Source organism: Diaporthe amygdali, assembly GCF_026229845.1.
Source record: "Diaporthe amygdali strain CAA958 chromosome Unknown NODE_33_length_508711_cov_65_296071, whole genome shotgun sequence".
NCBI classification, from domain to species: domain Eukaryota; kingdom Fungi; phylum Ascomycota; class Sordariomycetes; order Diaporthales; family Diaporthaceae; genus Diaporthe; species Diaporthe amygdali.
The window spans coordinates 1-12,182 of NW_026517053.1; the positions used below are offsets into that span (position 1 = coordinate 1).

General features: G+C 46.1%; 4 protein-coding genes across 4 annotated transcripts; 1 reads left to right on the plus strand and 3 right to left on the minus strand.

Annotated features, from left to right (window-relative positions):
- Positions 1-2,408: 2,408 nt before the first annotated feature.
- Positions 2,409-5,026, plus strand: J7T55_002206 (sulfate transporter; the record flags this gene model as incomplete). Its single annotated transcript, XM_053132732.1, has 4 exons — positions 2,409-2,935; positions 2,988-3,614; positions 3,682-4,195; positions 4,265-5,026. The coding sequence occupies 4 exons, from the start codon at positions 2,409-2,411 to the stop codon at positions 5,024-5,026; spliced, it is 2,430 nt and encodes an 809-aa protein (XP_052989177.1).
- Positions 5,027-6,041: 1,015 nt separating this feature from the next.
- On the minus strand, positions 6,042-7,100 carry J7T55_002207 (uncharacterized protein; the record flags this gene model as incomplete). The annotated part of the gene is made up of 1 exon (XM_053132733.1): positions 6,042-7,100. One exon carries the CDS (start codon positions 7,098-7,100, stop codon positions 6,042-6,044), a length of 1,059 nt encoding a protein of 352 aa, XP_052989178.1.
- Positions 7,101-8,939: 1,839 nt separating this feature from the next.
- J7T55_002208 (uncharacterized protein) lies at positions 8,940-9,179 on the minus strand (the record flags this gene model as incomplete). The annotated part of the gene is made up of 1 exon (XM_053132734.1): positions 8,940-9,179. The coding sequence occupies one exon, from the start codon at positions 9,177-9,179 to the stop codon at positions 8,940-8,942; it is 240 nt and encodes a 79-aa protein (XP_052989179.1).
- Positions 9,180-10,977: 1,798 nt separating this feature from the next.
- J7T55_002209 (uncharacterized protein) lies at positions 10,978-12,094 on the minus strand (the record flags this gene model as incomplete). Its single annotated transcript, XM_053132735.1, has 3 exons — positions 10,978-11,503; positions 11,601-11,859; positions 11,932-12,094. The coding sequence occupies 3 exons, from the start codon at positions 12,092-12,094 to the stop codon at positions 10,978-10,980; spliced, it is 948 nt and encodes a 315-aa protein (XP_052989180.1).
- Positions 12,095-12,182: the final 88 nt, after the last annotated feature.

A 12,182-nucleotide genomic window follows, 5' to 3' on the forward strand; every position in this document is an offset into this window, starting at 1 on the left:
TTTAATTTTTAAAAATAAAAAAAATTAAAAAAAATTAAAAAATAAAATTTTAAAATAATTTTAAAATAATTTTTTTTCTCTATTTTAAAATATTTATATTTATATTTAATTATATATATTTTAATTTAGTTTTATTTTATTTTAGCTTTAAATATAAATACTTAATATATTATATTTTTTTATATTTTATTAATTAATATTTATTATATTTTAATATATTTTTTAATTATTATAATTAATTATTATTTAATTATTTTATTCTCTTTATTTTATAATTAATTTTTAAATTTTATTTATAAAAATATATTACTTTATAATAGCTTTTTAATAATTCTTTTATTTTTAATATTAATATTTATTTAAATAATTATTTATATTATATTTCTAAAAATAATACTTTTTTACTAAACTAATAATACTTTCTTTATAATATATAATCTTTATATTAATAATTTTAAGCTATTTTTAAAGCTTATTGCTATTGCTTTTTTAAATATACTTTTTTTTAAAATTATAAAAAAATACTTTATATTTATAAAAGTTATACTTTTTTTTTTTTTAACTTTTATTATTATTAATTATATAATTTTAAATAAAATATTATAAAATATTATATAATACTTATTAATAATAAAGGAATAGCTTTTATTATAATTAAAATAATAGTAGTTTATATAAGTACTTTTAATAAAATTATTTTTATTAATAATATAATTCTTTTTAAAATTTATTAATTTACTATTTATATATATTAAATATTAATTAATATCCTTTTTATTATAAAGAATATATATAGTAATAGTATATATATAAGTAAAATTATTAAATTTAATTTTTATTTTAATAATACTAGTTTTATAATAATAGCTTTTTTAAATAAATAAGCGCTTAATAATTTAAAAATATATTATATATTAAAGTTTATTATAGTTTTTAAATTAATAGTAGTAAATAAATACTTATTTAAGTTTTATTAAAAAAAGTATATATATTATTATATAGCTTAATATAAATTTTATTAATAATTTAAACTATAAATTCCTTATTATTAATATAAATTTTTATAATAATAAGTATTATAAATAAAGCTTTATTTTTAAAAGTAAAGGCTTTTTATTATTAAATAAGTATATTAATAATATTAAAATATATATTATAAAAATTATAAAATAAAAATAATTGCTTATAATTATATATAATTAAAAATAAGGGATTTAAAAATTTAGTTTGTAAATTAAAAATACTTATTATTATAAGTAGTATAAATAGCTAAGGGAAAGTAGTTATTAGGGTAATAGGGAAAGGGTAGTATAGGTGTAGTAATGTAAAATTCTAAGTTGGGGTTTTTAAATAGTGGTTGCTTGGAACCGCCGTATAACGATCCCCGCTTGTTAATTGTGTCTAAAAATGGGACGATTGAGAACTCATTGGTAGGGACGAACGGTTTTGAATCTTGTGACACGTTGCACCGTGCTGCTTGACGTGGTGACAGGATGCCAGAGTAGAGTTGTGTTCCATGCGTCGTGCTTGGGCCCCTTGACCTGGATCTGGATCTGGATCTGCATTTGCATTTGCATTTGCATCCGCATCTGCATCTGCATCTAGATCTTGGACTGGGGACGTGGGCTCGAGCTGGGGACCTGGCCCGTGAGACGGTGGGGCTGTGATTTTGGATGACAGCTGACTGGTGTTAGCCTGGCCTGCTTTGGTGGTTGGTTGGTTGGTTGGTTGGTTGGTTGCCCGTGGCCCTTCCCAGTTGCCGGGAAGCCACCGCGAGACCGGCGCCGTTTATCGCTTGGCGGCCGAGGGACTCTCAGACTCGCAGGCTGTTTGGACAACGGTGTAGACTAAGGCATGCGTTGGGGCGACGTTGGGTTGAGCGGCCCGGGCCAAGTCCCAAAAGTCCCAGGCGTGACAAATGCCCCCAGAAACCCCTCCATCGTCGACCCAACTTTTTAGTCAAACTTCCCTTGGACATTGGACAGACGGCATCGCGCCCTGTTTCCCTTCCTCGTGTCTCTGCACCTTTGCTTGGCTGACGACCCAGCGCCCGATTCTGTACAGTTTTTCTCGATGAATTGATTGATTGACTAACATTCTAGTTGTCTGGCTGGCCGGCTGCCACTCGTCTTTGGCAACTGATCTCAGTCTGACTCGGCGAGCCAACCGTCCGCGACAGGCGCATGATTTAAACGGCATAGGCCTACTTCACCGTCTCTTCGCCATCCGCTCTGCTCTTATCACTCCTTACTCTTCGACCAGACCAGACCGCACGAGACAGACGAGAGAACCTGCCGCCGATCCTACATGATTACGCGACGCAACACTCGACGGCGCAGACGGTGATGTGAACACACAAAGACCCGACACGAATATCACTACCACCACCACCACCACCACCAGCAAACATGGCCTCCAACGACTCTCGAACGCCCTCGGGCACCAACCCACACGCACCCTCCACCCCCAGCGGCTTGCGCAGGACCTACACCGCCAGCCCCGAAGCCTTGCCTTCGCCCTCGCCCTCGCCCTCCCCCGACGTCACGAGCAGCTCCGCTGCCCAAGACTCCTCCCCTCCTAAGCGGTCCGGCCATTCAAGAGCACCGTCGGAAACAACAGCCCTGCTCCGGGACGCCCTGGACCGCGAGCATGCCCACGAGGGGCCCTGTAGCCACGGCACCTTCTCTCCTCAGCCCTCGAGTCCCACCAACGGCTTCAGCCGCTCTCTCAACGCGTCCGCAAACGGTTCGCGCGCGCCCTCGCCCGGGGCTTCCTCCGAGAGCTCCCTGCCCATAATAGACAGTGTTGTCGCCTATGTTGCTGCCAAAGGCGCCCCCGACTGGAGGAAGCGGTGGGCCAAGCGCATGAGGACAAAGACCATGGGCAGGTCCAGCGAGCTGGCCGAGAGGCATGGCGTCCAGGACAACGCCTTCATGTGCGTACACAAGGCCAACCACGGGAGAGCCCGCCACTGACATCGCCTGCAGGTACCTCTCCTATTACTTCCCGGCCCTGATATGGATGCGCCAGTACAAGCTCTCCTTCCTCAAGGGCGACTTCATTGCCGCCCTCACCATCGCCGGCATGTACCTGCCAATGGCCCTCTCCCTCGCCGATACTCTCGCCCACGTCCCACCAATCAACGGCCTGTACTCCTTCGTCTTCAACCCCTTCCTGTACGCCATCCTGGGCACCGCGCCCCAGATGATCCTCGGCCCTGAGGCTCCCGGGTCGTTGCTTGTCGGGAGCGTCGTCAAGGGCAGCGTGGAGCTTGGCCGTGGCAGTGACGACGACGCCGTCATGCATGCTAAGATATGCGGAGTCATCGCTGGGACCGCCGGCGCCACCATCTTGTTGTCAGGCCTATTCCGCTTGGGCTTCCTCGACAGTGTGCTCTCAAAGCCATTCCTGCGTGGTTTCATCTCGGCGATTGGCTTTGTGATCTTTGTGGAGCAGTTGATGCCTGAGTTAGGCCTAGCCCAGCTCGCTGCTGACCACGTCGGCCATGGTAGTACCATGGACAAGCTGACCTTTATCTTGACACATACCGGCGACGTTCATGTCCTCACCGCCGTCATATCCTTCGTCAGCTTTGCTATAGTCATGACTTGCAGGTAGGATTCGCCTATCATTAGCCTTCACACGCGCCGGTTGAGATCGGATCACGCTGACGTCTTGCAGGGAAATGAAAAAGAAGCTACAGCCTCGCTATCCTAATCTGGTGTACATACCCGACCGTCTGATAGTTGTCGTGTTATCAGCTATTCTGTGCTACAGTCTTGACTGGGAGGCAAAGGGTGTTGCCATCATGGGCGAAATCAAGGCGGCCTCAGGCCACGTCTTCACATTCAGATGGCCCTTTCAGCTGTCTCATATGACGCACATCAGGGACGCCATGGGCACCTCGTTTCTGATTGCCCTGCTTGGGTTTTTCGAATCCTCTGTCGCCGCCAAGAGTCTAGGCCCCAGCAAAGACGTGCCCGGAATCCAGCTCAGTCCCAACCGGGAGCTCGTGGCGCTGGGCACAGCAAACTTGATCGGTGCTTGCTTCATGAGCATGCCTGCTTTCGGTGGCTACGGCAGGAGCAAGGTGAACAAGCAGACGGGTGGCAAGACGCCCATGAGCTCCATTTTCTTGAGCTGTCTGGCCGTTATCTGCATCTTTTTCATCTTGCCCTACTTCTACTACCTTCCAGTGAGTGAAATCAGCTCGGGGTCTGACGCCCAACTTTTATCACGAGTCTTTATCTGACACCGCGAACAGAAACCCGTACTTTCCTCTCTTATTACAGTAGTCGCCTATTCTCTAGTTGAAGAAGCCCCTCACGACATCGCATTCTTCCTTCGCATCGGCGCCTGGCCCGAGCTTGGGCTTATGTTTGTCATCGTTCTGACTACCATATTCTATTCTCTCAACATGGGCATCGCTGTCGGTATCGGCGTCTCGCTTTTGCAGGTCATCCGACACGCCACACGGCCCAGGATACAAATTCTGGGCCGCATCCCAGGCACCCAGCGCTTCGAAAACGCAGAAGACCACCCCGAACGGCTCGAGTTTGTCGAGGGCTGTCTGATCGTCAAGATCCCTGAGCCGCTGACTTTTGCCAACACAGGCGAGCTCAGGACCAGGCTCAGACGCTTGGAGATGTACGGCACGGGCAAAGCCCACCCCGCCCTGCCCCGCCTTCGCCACGAGGACAGTAACAGAAACATCGTGTTCGATATCCACGGTGTTACCTCCCTTGATGGGTCCGGCACGATGGTGCTCGAGGAGATTGTGCGGTCGTACCGCGAGCGCGGTGTGCGGGTCTTCTTCAGCCGGTGCCCGAACCGGGGCAAGGCCGACAGCAAGGTGTGGAAGCTTATGGTGCGCAGCGGCATCGTGGACCTCGTGGGCGGCGAGGGCCAGTTTGTGGACGACGTGCAGGAGGCTCTCAAGATGACGGAGGTGGAGGATGGTGGCGAAGCAGTCGTCACCGGGGAGAGGGGGCGAACGATGGCGGAGAGGGAGGCTGGGGTGGAGTGAGGGAATCCGTGGACTGAATGTTTCGAGCAAAAATAGACGCTGTGTGGAGGATATGGTGTATAGATGACGGGATGGATAGATGTGTGTCTTTGAGCCGTACATTACGACATAAGATGGCTGGCGTCTTGCATTGTGGTGTGGACTGTTTGAAGCATTTGTTATACTGGGAGGGAGATAGATATCCAAAAGAGCGTTGTGGTTTTGGCTATGGTATTACACATTGACAGTTTCTGTAGCGTATAAATCATCGATGATGCGTTTCAAAGTCATCGCCGCCGCCTTTGCGATTTTCGACGCCAAGGCTCATTAGATCTGCTCAGATGACCAAGTTCAGGATTTGATATTTCAAGATCTGCTACTCTAGCTACAAACATCGGATTTTTGTTCCCACTGTCCCGCTCATTGTTGACCTGAGACAACACGGTACCCCCATACGTACAGCCTCACTCAGACACGAGGTATTTAGGGACGAAACCATCAGTCACCCTCGGTTGACGAAATCACAGAGGATAGTTGGAGGCATTTTCGGGTCTCCATTTCCAAAAGCACGTCAAGCTTCTCCTTGACGAAGCTGAATCATGACCCGGCAATTCAGGCTTGCATAAGCCACTGAAGTACTTTACTATCCTTGCCCACAAGTAGACAGTCATGACTGTTGGAATCAGGAAGCCGCCATATGAGGGTCACAACCACGCTCAGGGGCATGGGTGCATCCATTTTCCCTGTAGCTTCAATGAATCCAGGTGCTTGCAGAAGTCGGCCATGTAGCTGATGAATAAAAGCCTGGAGGTATAAATACCTGTGCGAGACAGTAGATCTAAGTTAAGTGAGCACCCCGAACTTAGATGGCATCTTGTATCAGGATGCATGTCTGTGAAAGAGAATCTGCCTCACACTTCAAGCGCTGCTGTTGTTGTTTTGATTCAGAGCATGCCTCATTCTTGTAGAAAGACCTTCAAAGACGATATTCGCAATGTTTTGGGCATTTTACCATATTTTCTGCTTCAAATTTATTTCACGCCAAAGCCGTCTCAAATCCCTCTATGCCGTGTTTCTCGGCGTCACTCAGGGTAATCCCAAAGAACTCCTTCAAAGCCTGGACTCGTTCCTCCTCCGTGCGACAAACTTTAACCACCTCGGTCTTGCCTCCTAGATTCCTCTTAATTGTTCCATCCGCAAGCATGATCTTCCCAACTGTTCCCACCTCTGGAACCACAATGGTGCCCGAATCGGCTGTGTCTGCAGCCTCTATCGACCCTTCCTTCCAGACATGTTCACCAGGGTCTCTAAGGAATTTGACCACAAGAATCTGCTTCCGCTGGAAGCTCTCAGGGTGCGACGAGACCCAATAATTGGCACACTCCAGGTCCCAAGATGTAGCTTCGCGATCACCGAACGCATAGTACCGGTTCCATTCGTCCTCTGGACGGTTACGGTATTCGTAGAACCAGACCTTGTTGCCCTCTCCATCAGACACCACACCGGGGTACAAACCGCGCGTGACCCGCACCTCCTGCGATCCCAGGTTCCTGTGCTTCGGATACTCACGCCCGGCCTCAAGCTCGTGGAGCAGCGGAAGCGGTGCTGTCATCCCGTCGCCGCCGAATCCAACGTCCGTCACCCACCGCTCACTCCCAAACTCCACCACAGTCACGACATGTCTCGGGCCAACAAAGTCGCCCCTGGGCACCGGCCCGTCACGCAGGCGGATCGAGGCCTGGCTGTGATAAGCTGTGAAGCCGAGGCCGCGCAGGATGTTCAGCCAGAAGACTGCTGTCTCGAAGCAGTACCCTCCTCTCCCCCGGTTCGGCGGGCCGACGAGCTTTTGGTACAACGCCTGTGGGTCGATGTCGTTGAGATGGTGTGGGTTGTAGTGCAGTGAGAGGTTCTCATATGGGATAGTGGTAATTTGCAGGTGATGAAGGAGGGTTAGCGTCTGCGCATTGCGAGGGAAATCTAATGATAGTGGGAAAGAGATGTGCTGGAGGTAGGCGAGGATCTGGGAGGGGCTATAGGCGGAGCGAAGGGGAGTGTGTTGCAAGGTCGAGACACCTTGGTCGCTTTGCGCTCGCATGGTCATCACTAGCCTCCGGCTTGGTCGAGGCGTATCAGTGCCGTGAAGAGGTTGGTTGCGCCTTGCACATGAAAGGTAAATTGAGGAGGAGTTCTGTGTCGAGTTTTGAATATTACACGGAGACCGTGAGTCAGGCCGGCAGACCGTGTGATGGGCATGGAGCAACTCTTCCCTAGCGGATTACGCAATCGCGGCTGTGTGCAGATTGACCACTAGCATTACACGGAAGTTGAGATTTTGTGATGGAGCTTGGCCCGCAAGATAGGGGCACCCTTGGCACATCTCTTCATTGCTGAACATCTGCATGGAAGTGTCATCTACGTGGGGACTTAACCTCGATGTTTGCCGATGTACTTACTGTTGAGCACTATAGTTGCAATCCTTTATCTGCGGACCTAGGAGACGGAGCAGCTTTTGTGACATTTCCATACACACTTTCAACGATGGGACAGGCCAAAAATGCCTGCCAGTGAAGACGTCAAGGGCCTCGAAAACTAGACAAATAATAGAACTTCCCTACATTACTTTACAAGCAACATGGCGGACTAATGGGCTCCTTGAACGGATAGCACGCAAATGAGTTGTAATAATCAAAGCCCTTGGCAATGTCACGACAGATATACCGAGAGGCAAAGCTCTCAAGTTGCTCATTGCTGTGAAATTCTAAGGAAATCCTTTTCCCTGCTAACGAAACAGAGAGAAAGAGAAGGCTGCCTTTAAATCCTGTGTTGGGAGCAAAGGGCGTTGCGGTTGTAAGTGGTGGTCTATGGCGCAGCCGCCTCTGGTCATACCAGTCCCGTCGTGTTCCACCGTCACAGCCAGAAGCATTTATATTTTAAAGTAATTTATAATTAGATAAAACTAGAATAATAATAACACAATATTACAATTATACTTATAAAAATGTGTTGCTCTAAAAGTATCATGAATATTAACATATGATTTTAATTAAAAATTTATCTATAGAGACGAAGTTTGATCTCGATCTTTTTACAAAATCCTTACATTATAATACTCTTTTCCATTGCTTTTTATCAACAAATGGTCCCGTAGCTCAGCTGGTTAGAGCGTGGTACTAATAATTCCCTGAATGGGAATCATCGGTGATGCCAAGGTCGCGAGTTCGATCCTCTCCGGGACCATTTATTTTCTACATCTCTTTTAAGCTTATTTTTTCAGTACCTGTCGTTAAGCAAGTGTCTATACGGCAATATGAGTAAGTTTCCAGCTTATGCCAGTAAGTATCCAAGGTTTAATTCTGAGATTTTTTATGTATATATACATATCATTGATGTAAGGAAGGTGTTTAAAAACTGTACGTGTATGTTGAGCAAGACTGAAACAGTGCAGATGCAGTGACTCTGTATTCTACGTAGTCTTTTTGGTTTGGGAACTTGCAACATATATAGGGTTGTGGTGAAGTTGATAATATGGAAAGACTCTCTCTGTAACAAGATCAACTCTGAGAGATTTCATATAGGATCGGTTATTGTTAGGATGACATGTTAATTTCTCTAATTCTCAGGCTTTCACAGGTCATTCTTGCGTAGTTGATGTGGAAAGCGGGACCCTTAGATATTGCTAATCACTGTCCCTGAGTCATGTAAGGCATTCAAGCCCGTTGCAAGCGAGGGTTCCAGTTAGATCAGGTTGGTTTTGTCACTCAGTCCCCAAGTTCACCGGCCACTAATTGCCAACCAGGCTCCATCCTTCCAAAGCCCTCAACGTCTGTTCCTAGTCCGCATAATTCATCACACTGGGCTTGGGGTAGGCTTTCTGCCTATCTGATTCAAACTTGCTCTTCATATTTCACTCATACATGAGCAACCACGAGTTGTCCTAGCACTCCCACACGTATGTGCACTTGGTGTTTGCAGGCGTGCAGCTAGTCTTTCCATTGGTACCAGTCCCAGCAAAATGCCCATTCCTGTTGCCGCATACAGCGGGTAGCTCCGGGGCCGTGTATTGAGTATCGATCTCACAAGTAAGATCCGCCGAGCAGGTACCAGAGAGGTTCCAGGTGGCAGCTTGAGTGAGAGCCAGGGGCATGAGGAAGGTGACGAGAGTGCTGAACTGCATATTTACGGATATGAAGTCAAAGGGTTCTTGTAATTAAAGAGGTAATTTGATGATGAATGTAAACGAACAGACTTTGGATGTGTACAAATGAATGCCCTGAGCAGATGTGCATTTCCACAACAAGTGCAGCTGACAGTGTATATATAATGTACTCTATGCTGGAGACTGGCTCCCACTTCCCGGTATTCGGCGTACGCGGTTTGGAATGACTCGCCTTCTATTGTGATGTGCATCTGAACAGTCGTTAGGGAATAACAGCTTGTGGATGTTCTAGTTGAAGTGGATATCCTTAAACTTTTGAAGTAGATTCAATTATTCATTGATTATAATAATTATATACTACTTTTACATTTGAAAATAAGAAAAAAAATATATTGTAATACAACTTTATATAAAGACTAAAAAAATGTTACGTTATTTGAAAGTGAAAAGAGATGATTTGCAAGGAAAGAAAATACAATCATTTGAAGAACATATATCCTAAAACCAGCCAAGATTTTCCAACAGCCCACCAGCTACCCCAGTCAGACTGGGATTCAAAGAAACTTCTTTCGTAGTATAGTGGTTAGTATGCAAGCTTGTCATCGCCCATCCAGGAAGCAGCAACGCTTGAGACCCGGGTTCAATTCCCGGCGAGAGAGAAGAATTGCATTTTTTTGTTGTTTTAGACAACCCACAAACTTTTGTACCATGAAATCCGAAGACATTTGGAATATTCTTTTATGTATTTTGAAACTTTAAAGAGATATTCTTTTACTTTAAAATAGTCAAGACTTTACTCTGATTAGACCTTTGTCAGTCCCTGAGTACGAACTGGAGACGAACTGGCTGCGACCTAGGCCTGAAGTACGAAATGGCTGAGAACTGGGTTCTAGGTGCAAACTAAAGTTCGAAGTACGACTGGGAGAAATTAAGAGAAGTTCTTTTAAACTAGTGAGTAAATTGGATAGTTGTTAGGATGAGGGAGCTGTTATTGGCAACCTGAAACTGTGCCATTTCCTATGTAGACCCACGGAGCGTACGTTCAGGGCCATCTGCCTATCGAGCCAGCGAAAATCTGAGGTATTCCTCGATGTCTCTGGGATGTGGCTCCCGTGTTTCATTACAGAAGCTCTTTTGATGATGTTTACGCTTATTGAGAAGACTCATTATGAATCACACAACCAAGGAACATATCAGTTTTAACTTTGCCACAGTCAGGGAAGGGTCCCCAGCGACTTGGAAACTTGCTGGATCTCATTCTCCGAACGACAGCTACCTAACAATTACCGGGCGTCTTTAGATGTCTTCTACACAGCTTTAATAGCTGTTCTCAGGGCGGTAGTTAATGTTGTCAAGTTCTCATTTGGGTTGTTTCTCTTCTACAACATCTTATACCGTGATTAAAAGTAGTAGCATTTAGCATAAAATAACTCTTGCAAGAGGGCAGGCACTACAACATGAAATCAAATTTTACAAACAGCCTAGAAGCAGATGTGGAAGCAGTCAGTGCAATTGAATTACGAGTTGCAATTTGTATACTGATGCTAGCTGACTCAAATCTTTCATGGAAACGGGTATAAGGATATCATTTTCATCTGGCCAACTTGGCCTTTCGTGTTACCATGATTAACGTCGGCGTGGAAATTGTTGCCTTAAAGACACTCATTCGTCGTTACTGTTCGACACAAGGCGGCTTCTTGTTCCGCTCAGAGCGAGGCCACCCTTTTCAAAAAAAAATTAAAAAAATTGCAAGTACTGACAACGCTCACGCCATTTATTTCAGCTGACCCATGAGACAGTAAAGGCTAGCTCCTGCTCAAGCTGCCGCAAACCTTTCAGCTCTCGCAGCCCTGCTCTCCCTTTGCTTGGTGCGTCGCCCAGATTCGCTATTGTCATTGCCCCTTTCGTCCTCCTGGTATAGGTTGTATTCCCGATCGGATATCTCGCCCTCGTTGTATTCATTCGCGGCCGGGCGTGGTGCTGTCGTTGATGTGAACTGCACAGGCGGTCCATGTTCATCGCGATCCTCGCCTTCATTAAAGTACAGCCGATCACTGTCATGCAGGGATACGACCTCCCCCCAAGTCTCGACCTGCCGTGTCTGCATTTGACCAGGTTGCTGGTGCATTGGCAACACATCCGGGTCCTCAGGCTCGCGACGGCGGAAGGGGAGTGCGCCCAGGAATGGTCTGAGGCCTTGGCGACGCTGGGGAGGTGCACCCTGTCCGTAGTAATCTGACTTGGAGATGTACTCGCCATCAGCGTCGCGAACAGGGCGGGATGCTCTGTGGCGGTTGCGATTGAGGCTGATCTCTAGCAGGATAGAGAGTGCGAAGAAGATGCTGTAGGTCGAGTACATACGTTAATTCCATTCACATTTGGCCTAGAGCATATGATGACAGACTAAAGCCCTGTCCTCCATAGCGTATGATTACTTACCAGGCGATACAAGCAGCGGCAAGGCATACCGTCTCCAGCCTGCAAGCTATCTGGAATGTGGGCAGTCCGTTCACCGGGATGTTGGCGATGCTATTCCCTGATCCACTCGAGCTGGGAGTAGCACTCCCCGCCCCAGAACCGTAGACAGTGTTTACGTTGCTGCCGGTGCACGAGCTGGCCCCGTCGCGATTGCCAACAGCAACATAAATGTACGCGGCGATAAGTCCGACATCCAGAATGATGGCAATGAAGGAGGAAACTGGAAATCCTGCGCAGCAGCATACAAATAGCAAGCCGAGGGCTGTATATACGGTGCCAATAGCCGATATACCTTCTATGGCCTTTATATTCGTTGAGATGGTTATCTTGTGACTGGCCATGGATGCGAGATAGTATGAGTAAATGCCCAATATGACGACTGAGCACACGAACTGGATGCCACGGAATATCCACTGGAGGCACTTTAGCCCCGCAAGGCCTGATGAGGAGCCCATTATTTGGAGAGGTCGGATCCCTATTCCAGTTGGACTTTGGTCGCTTTGGCGAAAAGTAGCAAACGAAGATGTTAGTTTGGGAAGTGGG